This window comes from Pipistrellus hanaki (assembly GCF_964339955.1).
Source record: "Pipistrellus hanaki genome assembly, chromosome: 9".
NCBI lineage: Eukaryota > Metazoa > Chordata > Mammalia > Chiroptera > Vespertilionidae > Pipistrellus > Pipistrellus hanaki.
The window spans coordinates 69,184,480-69,204,999 of NC_140511.1; the positions used below are offsets into that span (position 1 = coordinate 69,184,480).

The 20,520-nt window shown below is 38.2% G+C and overlaps 1 protein-coding gene across 2 annotated transcripts; it reads right to left on the reverse strand.

Annotated features, from left to right (window-relative positions):
* Nucleotides 1-239: 239 nt before the first annotated feature.
* Nucleotides 240-20,173, reverse strand: API5 (apoptosis inhibitor 5). Of its 2 annotated transcripts, none has more exons than XM_084893692.1 (14): nt 19,971-20,173; nt 15,383-15,544; nt 14,228-14,321; nt 13,329-13,394; nt 11,985-12,136; nt 10,270-10,476; nt 9,187-9,291; nt 7,912-8,001; nt 6,805-6,986; nt 5,895-5,988; nt 4,846-4,902; nt 4,143-4,219; nt 3,510-3,646; nt 240-2,292 (listed from the first exon to the last, which is right to left on the reverse strand). In XM_084893692.1, exons 1-14 carry the CDS (start codon nt 20,037-20,039, stop codon nt 2,270-2,272), a joined length of 1,515 nt encoding a protein of 504 aa, XP_084749818.1. In that variant the 5' UTR covers nt 20,040-20,173; the 3' UTR covers nt 240-2,269. The 2 variants fall into 2 exon arrangements, with proteins under 2 accessions (XP_084749818.1, XP_084749817.1); XM_084893691.1 differs by having other exon boundaries at nt 240-2,297; nt 19,971-20,168.
* Between the last annotated feature and the right edge of the window lie 347 nt (nt 20,174-20,520).

Below are 20,520 nucleotides of genomic sequence, written 5' to 3' on the forward strand. Positions count from 1 at the left end.
AGAGCCAAATCCCTTTTTTTCAGAAGAGTGATTTAGCTTCTAAAAATAAATCCAAACGAATGAAAATTAAAGATAACTTGTAAGACTGAACTTCTTGAAGGCAGAGCAGTAGTTTGTCTATCTTTGTATTTTCATGGTATAAGATACACTGCTTGGCACATGAAAAGCAATCAATAAATGTTTAATGAATATCCAAGAATCTGAAGTTATCATAATCATAACACATCAAGACACAAAACAAAATTACAAAAGGAAATTTATTTCAAAAGCATAAGGAAACATTTACTTTTGAACAATGTGATAAACAGATGTCTTGCAAAAGAAAAACAATCATGACATGAAGTTTTTCATTCAAATTTTTGAAGCAGAAGTAACCTACATTGTGCATTATTGCCTTAGGAAAGGGAAGGGGAACAATGAGGTGGCAAAGGAAGAAACACAGTCAACTCAATATCAAACTTAAAAGTAGAGTCAATTCTGCTCAGCTTTGAGTTTACAAATATTCTTTAAAAAAAAAAAAAAAAAAAAAGGAAAAGTTACACTTAATTTCAAATTTATATAACTGTAGTCCTAATACAGTTCCTATACTTGAAATGGCATTCGGCCAACAGCTCACAGTTTTCAAATAGCAATTCCATATTCCTATGTCTGTTCAGATTCCAAGGGAGCTCAGGTTCAGCTCATTGTCTTTTGGAATGTTTAGATTATTGCCACCACTCCATAATCAAGCTGACCAATTTCTTATGCTCACTTGTATAATTCTAGTCTTTAAAAAATATTTATCCCATAAACATGTGCAGTAATTCTAACAAAGGGGTTTTGTTTTTCCCCCACTGTAAGGATTAACAGTAATGAACACACTGCCATTGGAATTACTAACTATTCCTCAAAAAATATGCCAAACTACTAGAAAATGTTATTCAGACATTGGATTTGAGTAGCAAACTTGGGGAGGGAATATTAACTGAAACAAAAATATATGAAACATTCAAATGCAGAGCAAAGGACCTATGCTACTAAAAATGCCCATGACATTAAACACTCCACAACCCCCCCATCTGTTTTTTAACCTAAAGATTCTATTGGCTAACTTATACAATAATTTTGATTAATAACCTGAGAAGTTAAAATCTTCAAAGTGGCAAAAGCAAACAGAGAGTATCCCTTATTATTGGTAGAACATGTTATCAAGTCACTTTTCCTGGATTGCCCTGGTTATTCAATTCCCAAAGTCTAAATTATTCTATGTCATCCTGTAGAAACCTATATGTACATCAGATTCAGTATTTTGGCTGTATTTCTCCAAAAGGGATCGCCAAACTTATCTTTGAAAACACAGCCTTTGTTTATTTTCAGTTTTAAATAACAATAATCATGTAAGTGCAACGGACTCAAAATCCCTCACTACTGGGAAGAAAACCTAGATAACAAGTAATAATGGATTCAGCCTCAAAAGGGTAATCACCATGTCAAAGATTACCTGTTGCTGGAATTTTAAAAAGTGATTTATGTTGTGTAGTCAGCATGCATACATATGTATATATACACACACACACATATCTTATGTATGTATGTATATTATACATACACATTACTATTCAAATAGTAGGATCCCATTCATAAGCTTATTATCACAACATATGGAGAAGAGTTAAGCAGTGCAAAGCAGCTTACATTCTCCTAAAAATGTAATACTTCTACATTTAAGTATTTTGCTCTTAGTACACTAGGTAGGAATGCTGAACCATTGCCTAGCAGCTTTATAAAAAAACACAATGAAAACCAAATGTTAAAATTGACCATTACTCTTCTCTATACACTGGGGGGGGAAAGACAGAGGGGAGAAGAAAATCAGTAAGCTTTCAAAACTGATAATCTTTACCAGTTATCAGAAATAGAATTTTATTATATTTTAGATTTGAATAGCTCTCAACAAATTAAGATGTTTAAAAGATTCACAATATGAAGTCTGAATAATGATGATATTGCAAAAACAAGATTGCGCACAAAGCATCCAAAAATATCGCTGTGGTTTTACCTTGGACACAACCATGGTCTGTTACAAAAGTAGATCGTACATACAAAGGTATAAAGAACAGTAAGTTTTTAGCTGAAGGCAGCAGTCCTTTTTAATGGACATCCCCGGCAATCCAATGAGTAGTAGAATTTAAGTATAGTAAGCACATGACGATGCTGAAGAATGTGATGTCTTATTCAGTAGAGTCTTCCCCGACTTCGATTTCCTCGTGCTCCCCAACCTCGGCCACCTCTACTTCCCCTGAAGGCTCCTCTCTGCTCTACGGAAAAGCGAACAAGGGTTTAGGTCTTGCTCAGGACTTCACGGTACAGCAAATATAGCTGTGCTCTGAAGGAAGCAGTAGGCACTATAAAAGCAGCATTGTTATTCTACATCCACAGACTCATTCTGTACATAAAAACAAAGAACGTATAACAAGGTGCAAAATATAGTCATAGTTGGTACTCAATTAAATGTACTCCATTAACAAAGATGTTTCAAGGTCACAATGTTATGACAACTATTCTTTATTTCAGTGCCTATCACTATCACAGATATTAATGAAACTACAAAAATTTCTATACTTAATATGAAATTAACAAAAAAGCCACTGGCTTTCAAAAGTTGGTGACATAAATGCAAAATATTTTAAACTATCAATGATCAATTATAAAATATTAGGCTAGACTGACACAATTTTCCTTTCAAATGCAATAGAAAGGCAATTTGTTTTTGGTCATCATATTTCAAGCACCAAAACTCAAGAAAAATATAGATATAAATGCTGACAGCTTTTCTCCCTGCTTTATCAGCTAAGAGGTGCTGCCAAAAAGTGATGATGCATATACATATGATATTTGGGTTACTGTTTATAAATTAAGCACATTTTTTGCTGAAAAATCAAGTCATGTGTATCATATGGTAGAATAAGATGTTGACTCACTAGGCAGTCTCTTTTATAGCTCCAGAGACATATTCCTGAGGAGTCTTTCCAATAAAGAAAATTGACTTGAAGTTATCAGCAAGCCTGGACTTTCATCATACATAAATTAAGAGTCTCAAATTTTGAACTTTCAAACTTCCTCATTGCAGCTTCAAGTAAAGGAGTACATGTCTCTTTGCTACTGTGTTTAGAGCAGGCTAGAGAGTCGTGTACTAGCAGGAAGATCAGGTTATTGTGAAACTCTTAAATAAGAAATGATGGACACAAATTTGGCAGTTCACAGTAAAATAGGTGCTTTTAAAACCACAGGATGTGACCACCAAGGGAACTTCTCCTGTCCTGGTGCATTTCAACTTTTGGCTTTAGAACATTTCTAACCTTTGATACTACTTCAGAAAGGTGTTTTTTTGTGTTGTTTGTTTTGTTTTTAAATCAAGGCTAGTAGTCAAATTAAGAAGTTCCCACTTGTATATAACTGATAATGAAAATCAAGTTCAACACAATTTGTCTAATCTCTCATATTGCTTATACCCAAACGGAAACGCTCACCATAATTAAAGTTGCCCAGATTGCTGCTATATTTCCCACTAGGAGGATTATAAATCTGCCTTGCATCTCTTTTTGGTCCTGCTGGAGATTTCTTGGGTGGTGAACCAGAGGTTGTATCTTCATTGGCTCTCTTTTGCCTATAACAGTAAAAAGAACCGCAATAAAAAAAAATTGCATTAAACCAGAGGCACTTATAAGTTAGCATAGGCACTTTATCATAGTCACACCAGAAAAAAGGAGTAACATTCTGATGTCATCAAACTAACTGTGCCTTATTTATGCAGACATTATCAAAAAAGACTTACAAGGCTTTAAAATAATCTAAAATACGTAGCTTCAAAGACTATATGCAAGTGACTCATTTTGTAAAACTTGTCAGAAAGTCTAGTTATGCCACATGAGTACAAATAGGCTGAAAAATCTTGGGCTGTATTCCACCAGTTTATTTTATAAGTACTGGAATTAGATTTTATATTTTAAGTCATACTTCTAATAGTCATATTTTAACATCTTATTAAGAATCATTTAATAATGTACATTTCGTACAGTAAATGTAACATCTGAATTCAGATTTTTATATTTGTAAGTCCTAAGTATTAGAACACTTAAATTCTTTTTAAATATAATTCTTACCCCATTTCAACTTTCTGTACAGGTTTCCAGGATAATGTTACTGTGCTCTTATAAGAGGGAGGAATGTGGAAGAGATCCTGAAGAGACAAAATTAGACAAGATTTCTATGTATTTGACTGGTGAGTAGAGTGATTGGGTGGTAAGGGAAAGAAACAGAAAGACATCTTAAAGATTAATTTTAGGAAAGGAAGCTGCAATTTATCTTTCTGGCTCTTGTGCTGGTGATTAAGGTCCTAAAAAATGCTGCAAGAACCAAACTAAACAAGGACAAATTTGTTAAAAGTTACACCCTTACTACCGTTTTGCTGGTGCTGCTCAGTGGTTGAGCGTCGACCTATGAACCAGGTGGTCATGTTTGGATTCCAGGTCAGGGCACATGCCCAGGGTTGTGGGCTTGATCCCCTGTGTCGTGCATGCAGGGGACAGCCAATCAATGACTCATCACTGATGTTTCTCTCTCTCTCTCCCCTCCCTCTTCCTTCCTCTCTGAAGTCAAAAATAATTTTTTAAAAGGTATACCTATTATTATTAATCCCTTGTTGTGCACAACATTTAAGAAACTGAAGCTAAGTTTTTTCTAAATGTTTCAGGATAAAATATCAATAACAAGTATTTCTCTTGCATATTTTTAAGTAGTTCAAAAGTAGAACACTACTTTTGTAGCAAGCTTGGGAGGATTGGGTAAGAAAGGAATACTTATTACCTTGATTAAAACATTGATGTTATTTGTTATTTTCAATGCAACAACTTTAATCTTGTTCTGCAAAAAGAAAAAACAACATAATGCCAATAACTTTTACAATGCATATTCTATTACACTACTCTTTCAGAATCATTATTCATATACAATATATATATATTTATACTATAAACCAGTGCAGAGATGGCAAAGAAAGCAAATAATTAAAGTGTTATCTACAATCTACCTGAAAAAATGAATAAGGGACAGGTCATATGCACATAGGAAATATTTAAAAAATAATCAGTTTAAAAAACACACATCAGTTTAGCCTGGCAGGTGAGGCTTAATAGTTTAGCATCGACCTGTGAACCACAAGGCCACGTATCTACTCCTGGTCAGGGCACATGCCCAGGTTGAGGGCTTGTTCCCTAGTGGGGGATGTACAGCATGCATCTGATTAATGATTTTCATCACTGATTTTTCTATCTCTCTCTCCCTTTCCCTTTCTCTGTGCAATCAATAAAAATATATTTAAGAATACAATCAGTTTAAGTTAATGATAGACATGATGAAAACTTAAAATATTTCATAGGATTGGGATGAAGAGTGATCAAAATAGATGAAACCAGGGAACCAAATATCCCAACACAAACAAACATAGTTTGGTATAGAATTGGCAATTTAATGTTTTTCTTAATATTTTTCTCAATTTAACATTTGGGTTTCAAAAAGGTGAAATTAAAAATATGACAACCACCAATCAAATATTTAAACAACACTAGTATGTGCTGTTCATGGGACCCTGGTGAAAGATTGGCATGTATCTAAGTTTGGTAACATTTTCCACAAACATTGGAAACATTCAAGATATTGCAACGATGACAAAAATACAACTTAGCAAATAACTAAATATGTAGACAAACTTCTAACATCATGTATCACAACACAGACTTCTAGCACCATTTCAAATAAAGTCGCATGTTACATTTCAATGTATGAACTCAGTCTTAATTGGTAATAAATGGTGGCTATTATAAAAATTTATTTGAAATGTGTCCCAGTATTCTTACCTCATCTGTTTTTAAGGCCTCGCCTGTTTTGCCCTGGAGAGCCAGCCGAAGTTGTCTGATATAAACCTGCAGGCCCCGTGCAAAGTACTGCAGCCTAAAGGAAGAAGTATTTGTTAATTAGCAAATTACTTCAACTTTGTGTTCCCACTTCAACTTAGACAAAGGACACCTAAAAAACACAAACTGTATCTATACTACCTTCTCAACAATTTGACTTCAACTAGTCATTTCTATTTGAAGACACTTCGGAGCAGAGTAGTAACTCCTCTTAGCATGATCCAGCTCATTTGTTTTCCTGTCTGTTTTAGAATGAGTATCTTCTGTATCATCTAATATGAGGTTCATACACACATCATAAACAACAGAACCCTCTATCCGAGTATTCTCTTGCTCATAAAGTCACACCTGAATCAGAGATCTATTCTGCAAATATGTGAAGATGAGGTTGATGGGCTGCACCATCACTGCAGTTTTTGGCCCTGGCCACAGTACACCATGTTGGAAGCCGACAAAACCATACTAACCCGCTAGAGTAACTTAAGTTGCCTGCTTCTGATCAAATGTTTCATATTAAACCTCTGCTTTACCAAAGAGTAGAGGACAGTGACAGATACAACAGGTAAGCATTTCAAAATTTAAAATGTAACTGTGTTAATTTGGGGTGTTAGATTAGGGAACCTGCCCAAATCATAAAACAAGTGGGGAGAACCAGAGTCCATCTCCCCCCCCCCCCCATATACGACAGATGTTATATGTTTGCACCCATTTCTCTTTTGTGGCTCTTCTATTTTGTCCCAGTGGAGTAAGGCAGGGATGGAAGACAGCTCTTGTAAAAATGAAAATAAAACCCAGGGAGCATCAGATAACCATCATCTTTGCCAAGGATTGGACTACTTCAATCATACATTACCTAATTTTAAAATCTTTGAGCTTTTCTGCATTCAGTTTGGCTGTTAAGAAATCTGGAAGTTTTCGGCCCAACTGGTGGAAGCTGTACAACAAACATTCCACATAACTGAATTGCAGCTTAGGTTCTTCATTACCAGCATTCTCCCCATTTTCTGCTTCTTCTGGAGGGAGAGGCATGTACTCCTAAGAGATGAAAATACAGAGATATTTGCAATCTGTTCTAAATAATTATGAACATATATTAAACTAATTGCAGGGAATGCTTTTACAGTAAGGCATGAAGCATTAAAACATATGAAGATTAGAAATTTAAGATATGTCTTTTAGATCTATTGTATCAATGATATACACTGTCAATTCTCCACATGTTATAGCTGCTTCTAATACTAACAATGACAATTCAAGTAGCTAACATTAGGCACTCAATGTAGGTGGAATTCTGAAAGTGTAGTTATCTTTCCTATGGTGAAAAAGTTAGTCAATCTATGTTCAACCTCTTAAGTTGATGATCTTAACCTACTAAATTATGCTAATTCCAAAAATCTTCTTTGAATATTAGTCCATATTCTCTAAGTATTGACTCTTTTTTCATTCAAAGTACCACCAAAGGCATTTGTTATCAGTACTGTAGCACCCTAGAGGTATTATAGATACTGGATGACTCCATTCACACTGTGGAAGTAATACTTATTACTGCTTCATAACTGCTCACACTCAATCAAATATTTTGGTGATTCTGATGATTTTATCAGTTGGCCCATTTTCTCCACAATTATGGCTTAAATTTGACTTTATTTCCTAGTTGCTAAACCTACCAGGCCTTAGGCAGCAACCTGAATGGTGGAATATTTTGATAAAGGGCTAGCAGAAGATCCTACTATATAAATCCTGTACAATACTTTATGCAAAGCATCAACAACAGAAAAAATGCCAAAGATTAAAAAAATATATTTTTAAAAGTAGAAAACATGTGGCCTGAGCAGCTAACAGCACTTGCTAGTATTGTCTAATACTGTAACTTCAAAATCTGGCTCTCCATAATCTAGAAATTAATACTATACTATTATACCAGGGGCTATATAATTTTCCTGGGGGAGAGGTTTCTTACCAATAACTTATCAAACAGTTTCCTTAAATTTGTTTCTAGCTTTTCCATGTCACCACAAAATGAACTCATTTCCGCCAACAGTTTCAATACCTAAAATACAAATACACAATTCACTGTTATTAGTATTATTTTCTTGAATGAGCAAGAACTATAAGAATGATTCTAAATTTTCAACAATTAAATATAACAGGGAAAATAATATACATAATATTTTCTGCTACAGGTTAATAAATGATAGTGATAAATACAATGTAAAAATGACAAGTACATTAACTAACTTGACAATTTATAGAAAAAACTGAGTAAGTACTCTTAAGAGCAAATAACATTTTTTAAAAAATCCTCACCCAAGGATATTTTTCTATTTTTAGAGAGAGTGGAAGAGAAAGGGAAAGACAGAGAAATACTGATGTCAGAGAAACATCAATTGGTTGCTTCCTGCATGAGCCCTGACCAGGGCCTGGGTTCCTGATCGAGATATATGCCCTTGACTGGAATCAAACCCGGGGACCCTTTGGTCCGCAGACTGACGCTCTTATAGTTTCAAAACATATAATATAGAACTGAAATGCATAAATATATCACAATATATATTTATATACTGTATTTGAGGCCCCGAGAACCATAAGAAATGCAAAAAATTCACTGTTAATAATCATCTTAAATTGCCCCCCCCCCCCCCCCCCCAAATCAAATTGCCCTCCTGTGGGGGGTGTGCCCCACACATTGGGAACCACTTGGCTAGGGCTTAGCAGCAAATAACTATTTACTAACACTCAGAGAGGGCCTCATTTGCTATTAAAATTTAGTCTCTAATATTTGCCACTATTCTTGAGGCCCATCTTTGCTTTATTCAATCCAGTCTGATAAGCCAATCCGAGAACATTTGAAGCAAACTACAGTGTACAGTGAGTCTTCTCTACCCCAAAGATCTGAGGGAAATACATTTCCATATTTCAGTTTGATTCAACAATCATCAAGTGCCTTTCAGAATCAGGCACTAGATTCTGGGGACACGGAGATGAATATGGTTAAAAGTATTAAGGCTACAAAGGTAGAGACTGACTACAATGAAAACTACAAGCAGTGCTTTCCCATTACAACAACCTTTAATTGAATTCATAACATTCCTATGTAATTCATCCTAGGACAGATTACTTGCTAGCCATCGGCAGACCTCTGTTGTCTTAGAAATCGGATTTAAGTTAGTGGTTTATATTTTTATTAAAATAGGAGAATGGCTTTTCAGTACCAGAAGGAGAAATCTTCTCTTACCTCCAACTGTATATCAAGACCCTCCACTGGAGTAGTTAAGGAGCTGAGGTTAGGTAGAACCTGCTCACAGAAGTAAGTCACAAACCTTGTGGAATGCACATTTTTCTGTAAAAAACAAAAAATAATGAGTTGTCAAAAAAGGGAAACATATCCTCTCAAATAAAACAGTAGAATGTCATTCCCCAAATGCTAACATCAAGCACTGTGGCTACAAATACAATGCAGTGCACACCCCGGAGCACCCCAGGAATAAATCTTTGTTTTTTTAAATCCTCACTTTGTTTTTATTGATTTTTTGAGGGGAGGGGGCAATGCAAGAAATATCAATTGGTTTTAACCAGCAATCTTTTGGTACACAGAATGACACTCAACCAACTGAGCCACTCAGGCAGGGCAACATCTATACATCTTTTAACTGCTGCAAATTTTGGGGGAGATTTTAGTGTTGAATTTCAGATTGTACATTTTCACAAAGGATACATCCTTTCAACTTTTTTTTTTTTTTTTTAAACTATCGTCTGCACATCCCAGAACACTGATGGCTAGAAATAGCACAAAGCCAGAGATGAAGAGCATATATACTTAGAACAATCTGTTAGAAATTTTAAGAAAAAAGGTTAAATTACTAAAGAAGAATTTTAGAAACTCAGCCAAATTATAATTTATTATGCAAAATTCTTAAGACTTTAAAAAAGTCTCTTAGAAAGACTTTAAAGAAACTTCTTGCCGCTTTGATCTCTCACCAACCCTACTCAAGCCCCCATAAACTAAATATTGATTCCACCATGTTACTTTTATGCAAAGGTTTGAAGAGAATGCTCAAGTAAATATCTATAGAAATATAAGCTGCCCAGCCAGTGTGGCTCAGTGGTTGAGCATCGACCTAGGAACCAGGAGGTCACATTTGAATTCTAGGTCAGGGCACATGCCCGGGGTTGTAGGGTCGATCCCCAGTGTGGGGTCATCACTGATGTTTCTATCTCTCCCTCCCGCTCTGAAATCAATAAAAATCTAGTTAAAAAAAGAAGAAATATAAGCTAACAGAATAATAAAAATAGCATCTATGTAAAACAAAGAGCTTACAGAGAAGAGGGGTACTGCCTGCCGAGTGCACTGTAAGAGCCTGTCCACACAGTCGGGATCTGACGGGTTGAAGGTTTGTTCCAGGTCAGCCTGTTCAGCCACCAACTCTACAAGTTGCTGCCTTCCACTCACTGTCTGTAAGCTCTTTAACCCAGACAGTATCTTCATGAACAGGACAAATTCTTCACCAGTCACATCTTCTAGGACCTGGAAAGAGATAGTAATTAAAAATAAGTGTCTTTACCACTCAAATGGAAAAGATCAATATTAAAGCAGTGTAACATTTATTTCAGTTACTAAAGTCAGTTTGCTCTTAATGTTTCTGAAATACTAATACTAACTTCTAGCTTCAGTCAATTTAACTTCAGAGGCCCGTTATCAATACTAGAGGCCCGATGCACGAAATTCATGCAAAAATAGGCCTTCCTGCCGAAACCAGTTTGGCTCAATGGATAGAGCGTCGGCTTGGGGACTGAAAGGTCCCGGGTTCGATTCCGGTCAAGGGCACGTACCTTGGTTGCGGGCATATCCCCAGTAGGGGGTGTGCAAGAGGCAGCTGGTCGATGACTCTCTCTCATCGATGTTTCTAACTCTCTATCCCTCTCTCTTCCTCTCTGTACAAAATCAATAAAATATATTTAAAAAAAAAAAAAAAAAAAAAAATAGGCCTTCCTTCCCTCGGCTGCTGGCACTGGCTTCCCTCTGGCTGCAGGCAGGTACCCAGGGTTCCCTCGGAGCCCCAGCTTCGTCCAGAGGATGTCCAGTCTAATTAGCATATTATACTTCTGTTATTATAGATGGGGCACAATGTTGTCTCCAATTCTTGGAAATTTTTAATTTTTTATGTCTAAAGCACAAATTTACATACAGTAAATAAAAAGATATACAGTATATCTGTGGAATTAAAAATGCCTGGAAGGGTAGCAAAGGAAAAAATAAGTCTAAAAAGGCTCTTTTGGGAGTGACAGCAAAATAGAGATTGAGAAATTATATAGTAAATCAGACGCAGTTTCCTATATTTAAAAGCAGCTTCATTCACACTAATGTGGTAATTGCATATAAAATAGAAGACATATTCCAGCAGATTATTGGTTGGAGCATAGGTAAAATATGCTGACATTCCCAGCTGAATAACTGCTCCCTTTTCTCTCATTGAAGAAACCTTATTAATAAGGAAGTGAATTTTTGAATTTTCCTAAACATATAAAAAAGTAAACTATTCCCTAACTTTTGCACTTCATAAGTGAAAATTACTTGTGACATCTTGATAATCTCAGCATCTATACTTATGCTATTGATAGATCTGGGGCACACTCTTGAAGACCTTAGTGTGTCATGAGGTAGGACAAAAAAAATAGGTCATTTCAATGTGATTTCAGTTTAATTTTGAAACTATCCAGAATACTGAGAGATTATCCTAAGATGGGTGGGAATTAGGTAAAATTTCCTGAAGGAGTTCATCTGTAGACTCCTGGAAAATGCATACATTTTGAGTTTAGCAACCACAAAGGATTTAAATGTGATCACATCCCTTTAAATTAACATACATTCATCATTATAGGCAAGCAAAATACAAAATACAATATAAGAAAAGCTTTAAGTTCTACAATGGTTCTAGTGAGATATGTCATTTTATATACATTGATGAATACTGCTAAATTCAAATACGTGCTTTTGCTTTAGAGAAGTTCTATTGAATGATGACTGAAGCTTACCTTTTTGGATTCTGTTAGAATAAGTTCCTCTACTTCCTTTGTTAAGACTTCATCTGGTAAAGTCTTAAGTTTTGTAGAAAGGAATTTGATGGCTCGTTCTCTAACAATGTCTTCTCCTTGAAGGATTTGGCTGAATAAGCCACCTAAAGTCCCTGCAACATAAAATAGTTTTGTGTAGTAAGTTAATTCTATATCATAATGGAAGTTTTAAAATATAACTCAGTTTATAGTATTTCTTCTCAAGTGAGTTAACAAACATCCTGAGTATCATTGATACTGATTAAATTAGTATGAAGTTTTACAGCTCCAACTTTAAGAGTGATCACATGGTTTCTTCATGGATTCAGTTAGACTGAGCATGACTTACCTTTTAAAAAAATATTTATATGGATTTCAGAGAGGAAGGGAGAGGGAAATAGAAACATCAATGATAAGAATCACTGATTGGCCGAGACCGGTTTGGCTCAATGGATAGAGCGTCAGCTTGGGGACTGAAGGGTCCCGGATTCGATTCCGGTCAAGGGCATGTACCTTGGTTGCGGGCATATCCCCAGTAGGGGGTGTGCAAGAGGCAGCTGATCGATGACACTCTCTCATCGATGTTTCTGGCTCTGTCTCTCTCCCTTCCTCTCTGTACAAAATCAATAAAATATATTAAAAAAAAAAATCACTGATTGGCTGTCTCCTGCACACCCTCTACTGGGGAAATGAGTCTGAAACACAGGCATATGCCCTGACCTCCTGGTTCAAAATCACTGAGCCACACCAGGTGGGCTTTATCACTACTAATCCTATATAATAAAGATTTAATATGCAAATGGCAGTAGTGGCGTAACAGCTTACCATGTAATGACCAGATATCATATCAGGAGGGTGGGGCAGTGAGCTACAAGAGGGCAGCAGAGAGCTACAGGAGGGGGCAGGGCAGCAAGCTATGGGGAGGGCAGGCAATGGGTGGAAAGCTACAGGAGGGCAGCAGCAAGCTACTGGCTACAAGGAGGCATCGGAGGGCTACAGAAGAGGGCAGGGCAGCAAGCTATGGGGGGTTAGGGGGAGCAACAGGAGGGCGAGGCAGCAGGTGGAGAGCTACTGGCGAACAGATTCATGCACAGAGCTACTAGTAATAAAACTCAGGCATTTTGGAACTGCTTTTGCAATTATTTCTGCTGGGTTTTCAACTCATAAACCTCTTGAGTGAAATAGCTTTTTAAAAAGAACACAATACTTTTATGAAATAGATATGCGGGTGAATTCTAGACTTTATCCTTTATGAACTGTGCCAAACTCCCCAATTTTTAAGACATCAGACTAAGAAGAACAATTCAGAACAAGAAGTGGCCTTACCTTTTGCGTCCATCTTAAATATACTTAACAGGGCATTGTTCACTAAGTTAAATTCTGCAGAGTCATCTACAAAGAGAAAAAGTGGCACAATACATAAAATAAGTGAAAAATATCATCTGCTTCATTTTCAAATTTACGATTTAACATAGATTCCCATAGATTATATTGAGACACGTAATTTAAGTAATTCTCTTAAGTACTGAGAAAATACATCTTCCTTAAAAAGGGAAAGAACCTGATATAGCATGCCTGGAAAGGTTTTATATTAAGATCATACAATTATGAAACTATAGGAAACTGGAGGGGAGGGGATCATGATGCATCAAAATCCCCTAAGAATCTAGTAATTTTGACTTTATAAATAGAACTAAACACACACACACACACACACACAAAACCTCACTAGAAATTAGATAATCACAAGTCATTAAGTTTCAAACTATTAAATACAAGAGAATTTTATTTTTTTATTTTATTTTATTCTTTTAAATATATTTTATTGATTTTTACAGAGAGGAAGGGAGAGAGATAGAGAGCTAGAAACGTCGATGAGAGAGAAACATCGACCAGCTGCCTCCTGCACACCCCCTACCGGGGATGTGCCCCCAACCAAGGTACATGCCCCTGACCGGAATCGAACCTGGGACCTTTCAGTCCACAGACCGACGCTCTACCAATGAGCCAAACCGGTTTCGGCGAGAATTTTATTTTTTTAAAAAGCTAAAAAGAGTCATCTCAGTGAGAAGTTACATCTATTTAAATTACAGATTTAAATGAATTTATCTTTGTCTTAAAACTTTATTGTTGAAAGTATTACATATGTTCCCCTCTCTGCCCATTGACCCCTTCTGGCCTAGAGAAGTTATATTCATTAAAAGGATGATGCTAATATTCCTTACCTGTTTGCAAAAGTTGGGTTAGAATATCTGCCACTCGGGGAAGATTTTCTCCAGTGGCAAATTGAGGAAGCTCTTTAATTGCTTGCCGTCGAATCTGGATATAATTTCAAACAAAAATTTAACCAAGTACTACATCAATAAAAACAACAAACCCAATCTTTAAAGAAAACTAAAACCATAGAAAAACCATAATTAGGGAGCAGATGAGTCACAAACATATAAAACATGAAAATTCTAGCAGTTTCAGAAATAATCTGCTTCAATTTAACATTCAAGTTTCACAGAATAACTAAAATAAAATGTGGTGGGAAGGGACATTAATATGATTGTCTGACTGGAGTAGACAGATTTGAGATTATAGAACATGGTTTATATATTGATTATATACAACTGTTGTTTTTGTTTTTTGTTTTTTTTTAAGAGCACATATGTATCCTTTAAGAAAGCCTATAGTGGCAATGTCAGATCTTGTAACTATTTACTTTCCAATATTCAGTATTGACTACTTAATACACATTTATGAGTATTTTATGTATTTAACTCCAATTATGAGATCTTGGTTTATTTAGTTTAACATAAAAATGTATGGGAGTTAAAGCTAACAAATTTTGCATGACATGTTAATTCACAAATTTCATCTGAAAGTCATGAATAGCTGAAAATTCTCAGGAACCTATATCAGCAGCCAGAAATGCTAATGGCTAATTCTTATTCTAGTTATCATATACAATTATTACACTTATCAAATATTTTTCTGCTATGAAAAAATATTTAGCGTTGTTGAAACTATGTTTTATGATGTAATATTAGTAATACTTTAAATATCTAAAGCATAAATTGATTGAAAACTAACATTAGTCTGATTTCATATGCAGTGTATGATGATTTATAAAATAATGGCCACAACCCATTTTTAACAAATAAGCAAAACAAAGTATCTTGTAATTTTATGCATTTTTCACAGTTGAAGGGTGGTGAAAGAGCAAATATATTTTCTCAAATGTAGAGAAATAGTCTGACATTGTGCCAAGCTATATTGCAGTATTTTATTGGGCACTGATATGATTGGTACTTAATTATATTAACTATGCACAAACAATGTCTGGAAATGGTAACATCTGAAAACTTGTTGAAAAGCATCAATCATAAACTTACTGATACATCTTCATCCTCACAGAGGTCTAACTGTGCATTGATAGCAGAATCAGCCAATTCTGGAAAATGCTTAAAGAATTTTGGAATAAACTGAGCTGCTAATCTCTTTTCCTTGGTACCACCTTTCACACCATCCAATATCACTTGGTAGGCATCTTTATGCTGAAAGAATAAAGCAGAAAAGAAACACAATTCTGAATGATGAAAAGTTAAACAAACTTGTTTCAATCTAAATTAGTAAAATTTTACAAAGGCTAAGCTTAGAATAGGGCTTATTTTGGCGTGTTACTGCCTAAAATGGACACCTACCTTCCTACCATCTGTTCCCTGCCCACGAGTTACTTTGTGAGTAGGGAAAGAGAGAAGGATGATACTAATTTCAAGTGGAAAAAGCAACTAAGCTTGTCGATGTACCAACACTTCTTCATCCTAGTCATTATTGACCCCAGCCTGTGACTGTATCATTCATTAAAAATTGTAATGAATGTGGTAGAATCCTCAAAAGAATCGTGTTACATGTGTTTAAATATATTTGTTTCCAATTAGCACTTTAAAGCAGGTGTAGAGAATACATTCCTGAAATTAAGCGCTACCACAAAGGTTAGCAAGCTTTACTTTGCCTCATATTTTAGAATATGAAAATGATCATTCTATATAGCCAGCCAATTTTGGATTAAGAAAGACGCGAATGTCATGTATTTAACTTTTCAAAAAATATAACATACTTTATTGAATTTTTTTACAGAGAGGAAGGGAAAGGAAGAGAGGAAGAGCTAGAAACATCAATGAGAGAGAAACATCAATCAGCTGCCTCCTGCACACTCCCCACTGGTTATGTGTCCGCAACCAAGGTATAATACATGCCCTTGACTGAAATTGAACCTGGGACCCTTCAGTAAGCAGTCTGACACAATCCACTGAGCCAAACCAGCTAGGGCAAGGAAACTTAAGTCTTGACTAAATCTAAGTTAACTTGAAAATCAGGCTTTGCTACACTAAGAATGAAAACGTTTTTCTCTCCTTAAAAAAACAACTGGCAAGCAGTATCCCTTCCATTAAGTTGGCTCTTGCTTTTGTTAGTTAAAATTCACAAGCAGAATCCTAAAACCCACCATCCTTTTTGGCTGAAGTTTTAGAGATTTTTTTCCCCCCAAAAGGGATGAAGTATTACACAAGAGAGAATTTGTAAGCATTATGGCTTAGTTGAGCTTTAGGTCCCTCAGAATTCACTTCATTATGCAGAGATGTTTTTGTCTTTTTTAAAAAATATATATTTTATTGATTTTTCACAGAGAGGAAGGGAGACAAAGCATCGATGAGAGAGAGACATCGACCGGCTGCCTCCTGCACATTCCCCACTGGAGATGTGCCCGCAATCAAGATACATGCTCTTGACTGAAATTGAACCTGGGACCCTTCAGTAAGCAGTCTGACACTATCCACTGAGCCAAACCAGCTAGGGCAAGGGAACTTAAGTCTTGACTGTAAATCTAAGTTAACTTGAAAATCAGGCTTTGCTACACTAAGAATGAAAACGTTTTTCTCTCCTTAAAAAAAAAACAACTGGCAAGCAGTGTCCCTTCCATTAAGTTGGCTCTTGCTTTTGTCAGTTAAAATTCACAAGCAGAATCCTAAAAGCCACCATCCTTTTTGGCTGAAGTTTTAAGAGTGTCCCCCCCCCCCCAAAAGGTATGATGTATTACACAAGAGATTTTGTAAGCATTATGGCTTAGTTGAGCTTTAGGTCCCTCAGAATTCACTTCATTATGCAGAGATCTTTTGGTCTTTTTTAAAAATATATATATTTTATTGATTTTTTACAGAGAGGAAGGGAGACAAAGAGCTAGAAACATCGATGAGAGAGAGACATCGACCGGCTGCCTCCTGCACACTCCCCACTGGAGATGTGCCCGCAATCAAGATACATGCCCTTGACCAGAATCGAACCTGGGACCTTTCAGTCCGCAGGCTAAAGCTCTTATCCACTGAGCCAAACCGGTTTCGGCATTGTCTTAAGTAGCTGCTTGACAGCTGTCATTACAGTATCATGAAGGTACTGATCTCCCATCGTCAACAGGGAACTGTGCTAAAATTTTATTGCCCAGCAGTGTCCGCTACATGGTAGGCACTCAAAAAATGTACTAAATAAATAAAATCGTGGGCCCTCAGTGAAGTCTGCAGGAAAGATGCCTTTTCTGTTTTTCACAAACTTATGGCTCCTAAGCACTCTTCCTAAATTAAAAGCAGATCTTTGCTTTGAGAAAGACATTTCTGACCTCTTGAGGGAGATCGATCTAATCTGGTAGTATTTATAATTAAAGATGCCATATGAGGGGAATGCAAGCAATTCTCCATTATCCATCATACTGCACAGATAGATTCTAGTTTGGTTTTCATTTGCCCTATCATACACTGTAAATAGGTGGCTGTCAACAGTTTTTTTACTCCAGCTAAAGGGTGGGGATAGCCAAGATCTGAAAAAAGTCCCATCAATGCATGAGTGGATAAAAAAGCTGCAGTACATTTATACCATGACTACTTCACTGCTGTAAAAAAGGAACTCTTAAATTTTGCAATAGCATGGATGGATCTGGAGAACATTTATGTTAGGCAAAATAAGCCAGTCAGAGAAAGACAAAATACCGTATCATCTCACTAATGTGTGGAACCTGATTAGCAAAATAAACTGACAAAATGGAATTGGGAGCCAGAGGAGAGGTGAGTGGGGGTGATTGGATAAAGAAGGTGAAGAGATTAACTAAAAATAAATATATACAAATACCATGGACATGGATAATAGTGAGGTGAAGACCAAGGGATAGGAAGTGGGAGTGGGTGGAGGTGGGCAAGAGGGGGTGGGCAGGTGCAGTGATCAACACTGCAAAATTTTAAAAAGATGAAGGTGGAGATATGGGACATCAATCTATGCATATGGTTTCAAAGTTTCCCTACAAGATTCCTGATCCACCTCTTTGGGAGAGCATCATATGCAAACCGCCTGAGAATCACTGTGGTAGCTTCTACCCATTCCCTCTGCTGATGTACAATTTTAGGTAGAAAAATCCTACTTAACAAAGACAGAATATGCTAATTAGATTAGACGTCCTTCCGGACGACCTTCTGAAAAAAGCCGGGGCCGCTAGGGAAAGCCCGGGTTCGGGTGCCTGCTGGCAGCCCAGCCGGGGAAGGCTTACTCTTGCACAAATTTCGCACATCAGGCCTCTAGTTCACTATAATCAGTGAATGAGAATATCTTCACTACTACCTCTGTCCAGGAACAACAACAAAATCGAACTATGATTGACCACAGTTTTCCCCACCTTTTCTTAATAGGCAGTTTCGCCTCCACAGCTGATCTATAACCCACACCTTATACACATCTACAACAGGCCGCTTACTTTTCTCATTAATAACGTCAAAATTCCCTACTGAAGCGGGAGGTATGTGGGGAAGGAAACTCTTGATACCTGAAACTGTATATTTACAATTCTTGATTAAGCTAAAATAAGGTTCCAACATCTCCCCCTCGTCGGCTCAGAAATGACACATGTCCAGAGAAGGGACCGGGAGGGGGCGGTACCGCAGCTCAGCTAAAGTTAGTGGCTCTAGGACCGTCCACTTCCTGCTGCCCATGAAGTCCCAGGCACCAAAAACACAGACGGCATGGGATTTCGGACAAAAAAAAAACAACGGTCAAGATCACCCTCCGGGAGAACCTGGTTCTTTTCCCAGCAAAACACAGGCACACGCCCAGCTAGCAACTCCTCCACGTCCCCGCCCACCCGGGGCTGCTGAGAAACTCACAAAGAGGCCAAGGGGGGTGCAGACAAACACCCTCCTCCAACTGCTTGGGGCAAACAAACGCAGCAGACAGACCTGCTGCCGACACCTCTATTTATAACGCTGCCCTCTCCTCTCCCCCCCCCCCCCCCCGCCCTCGGCCCGTTATACTTTACAACCCTTTTCATTAAAAACAACAACAAAAAACCTATCTTCCTTATTGACTCTTCGCTACTCTCCCTCCGTAAGAATACATCCCGGCAGAGCGCCGGCCAGTCCATCTGGTACCTGCAGCGCCCGGCACAGCGTCCCGGTGGGTGGTAGGCGCTTAAATCAGGTCCCAAATAAGTGAAACCCCAAGCCCTCACTCCAGTCCGGGCGAAAGGCTCATTTCCTTTCCTTTTTTTTTTTCTTTTCTTTTTCCCCCTACAAACTTCTGTCTCCTAAATGAAGAGCAGGTTTTTACCCCAAGAAAGACATGTCTGACCTCTGGAGAACTCTCCATCTAGCCTTGGGAGGGACTGAGCTCTGCCAGGAAGGAGGAGGGAGACAGGCGCGAGAGGAGAACTACCGGGAGGCCGAGCTAGGAAGCGCCACGGGGAGGAAAGGCTGCCCCAGGGAGGCGGAGCGGGGCCACCGGGGTCCGCACTCCCAGACCCGGGCCCACCGCGGCGAAACAGCCGGGGCGGCCGGGTGCTCGCGGGACGGCGCAGCGCGGTCCCCCCGGCCCGGCCCGCCTGCCCCGGCCCGGGGAGCGCTCCCGAAAGGCCGCGGAGCGCAGGGCCCTGCAGGCCGCTCGGGGACCTACCTGGCCCACTTGCTCCGTGGCATCGGCGAGGATGCCGTAGTTGCGGTAGAGCTCCTCCACCGTCGGCATGGCGGGCGACAAGCCGAGGGCTCGCTCCTGCGGTCGTCGTTGTCCTCGCCGGCTCCACCGCCGCCCCCGAAGTTCCTGCCCCGCGAGCCGCGCTATGAAGCCTCCAGCAGCCGCCAGCACCGCCTCTTGTCGCCGCGCACGGGGAGGCTCCGCCCCAAACGCATACGTAATGACGTGGGCGCGTCGGGAGCGGCTTTAGTGACAGCCGGCGCGCAGCCTGGGGTTTCACTGCCCTCTAACGCTCGGAGGTGCAAAAGGCGGTAAGCACTGCGCCTGCCTAAGGAGCTTTTTGGTTTTGAGGGCGGGAATGCACGAAGTTGGCCAGAAAAGTGATCTTAACGGGAGAAAAATAGAATAAGGGGAGGGAGTTAATTTTGTTAATTAGATCCCACTAATTAACTTAATTAGATCTCAAGCTGTATGAGATAAGTCATAAACTCTATTTCCTCCTGACTCAAGAAAGATAACAAATCTCTAGCAA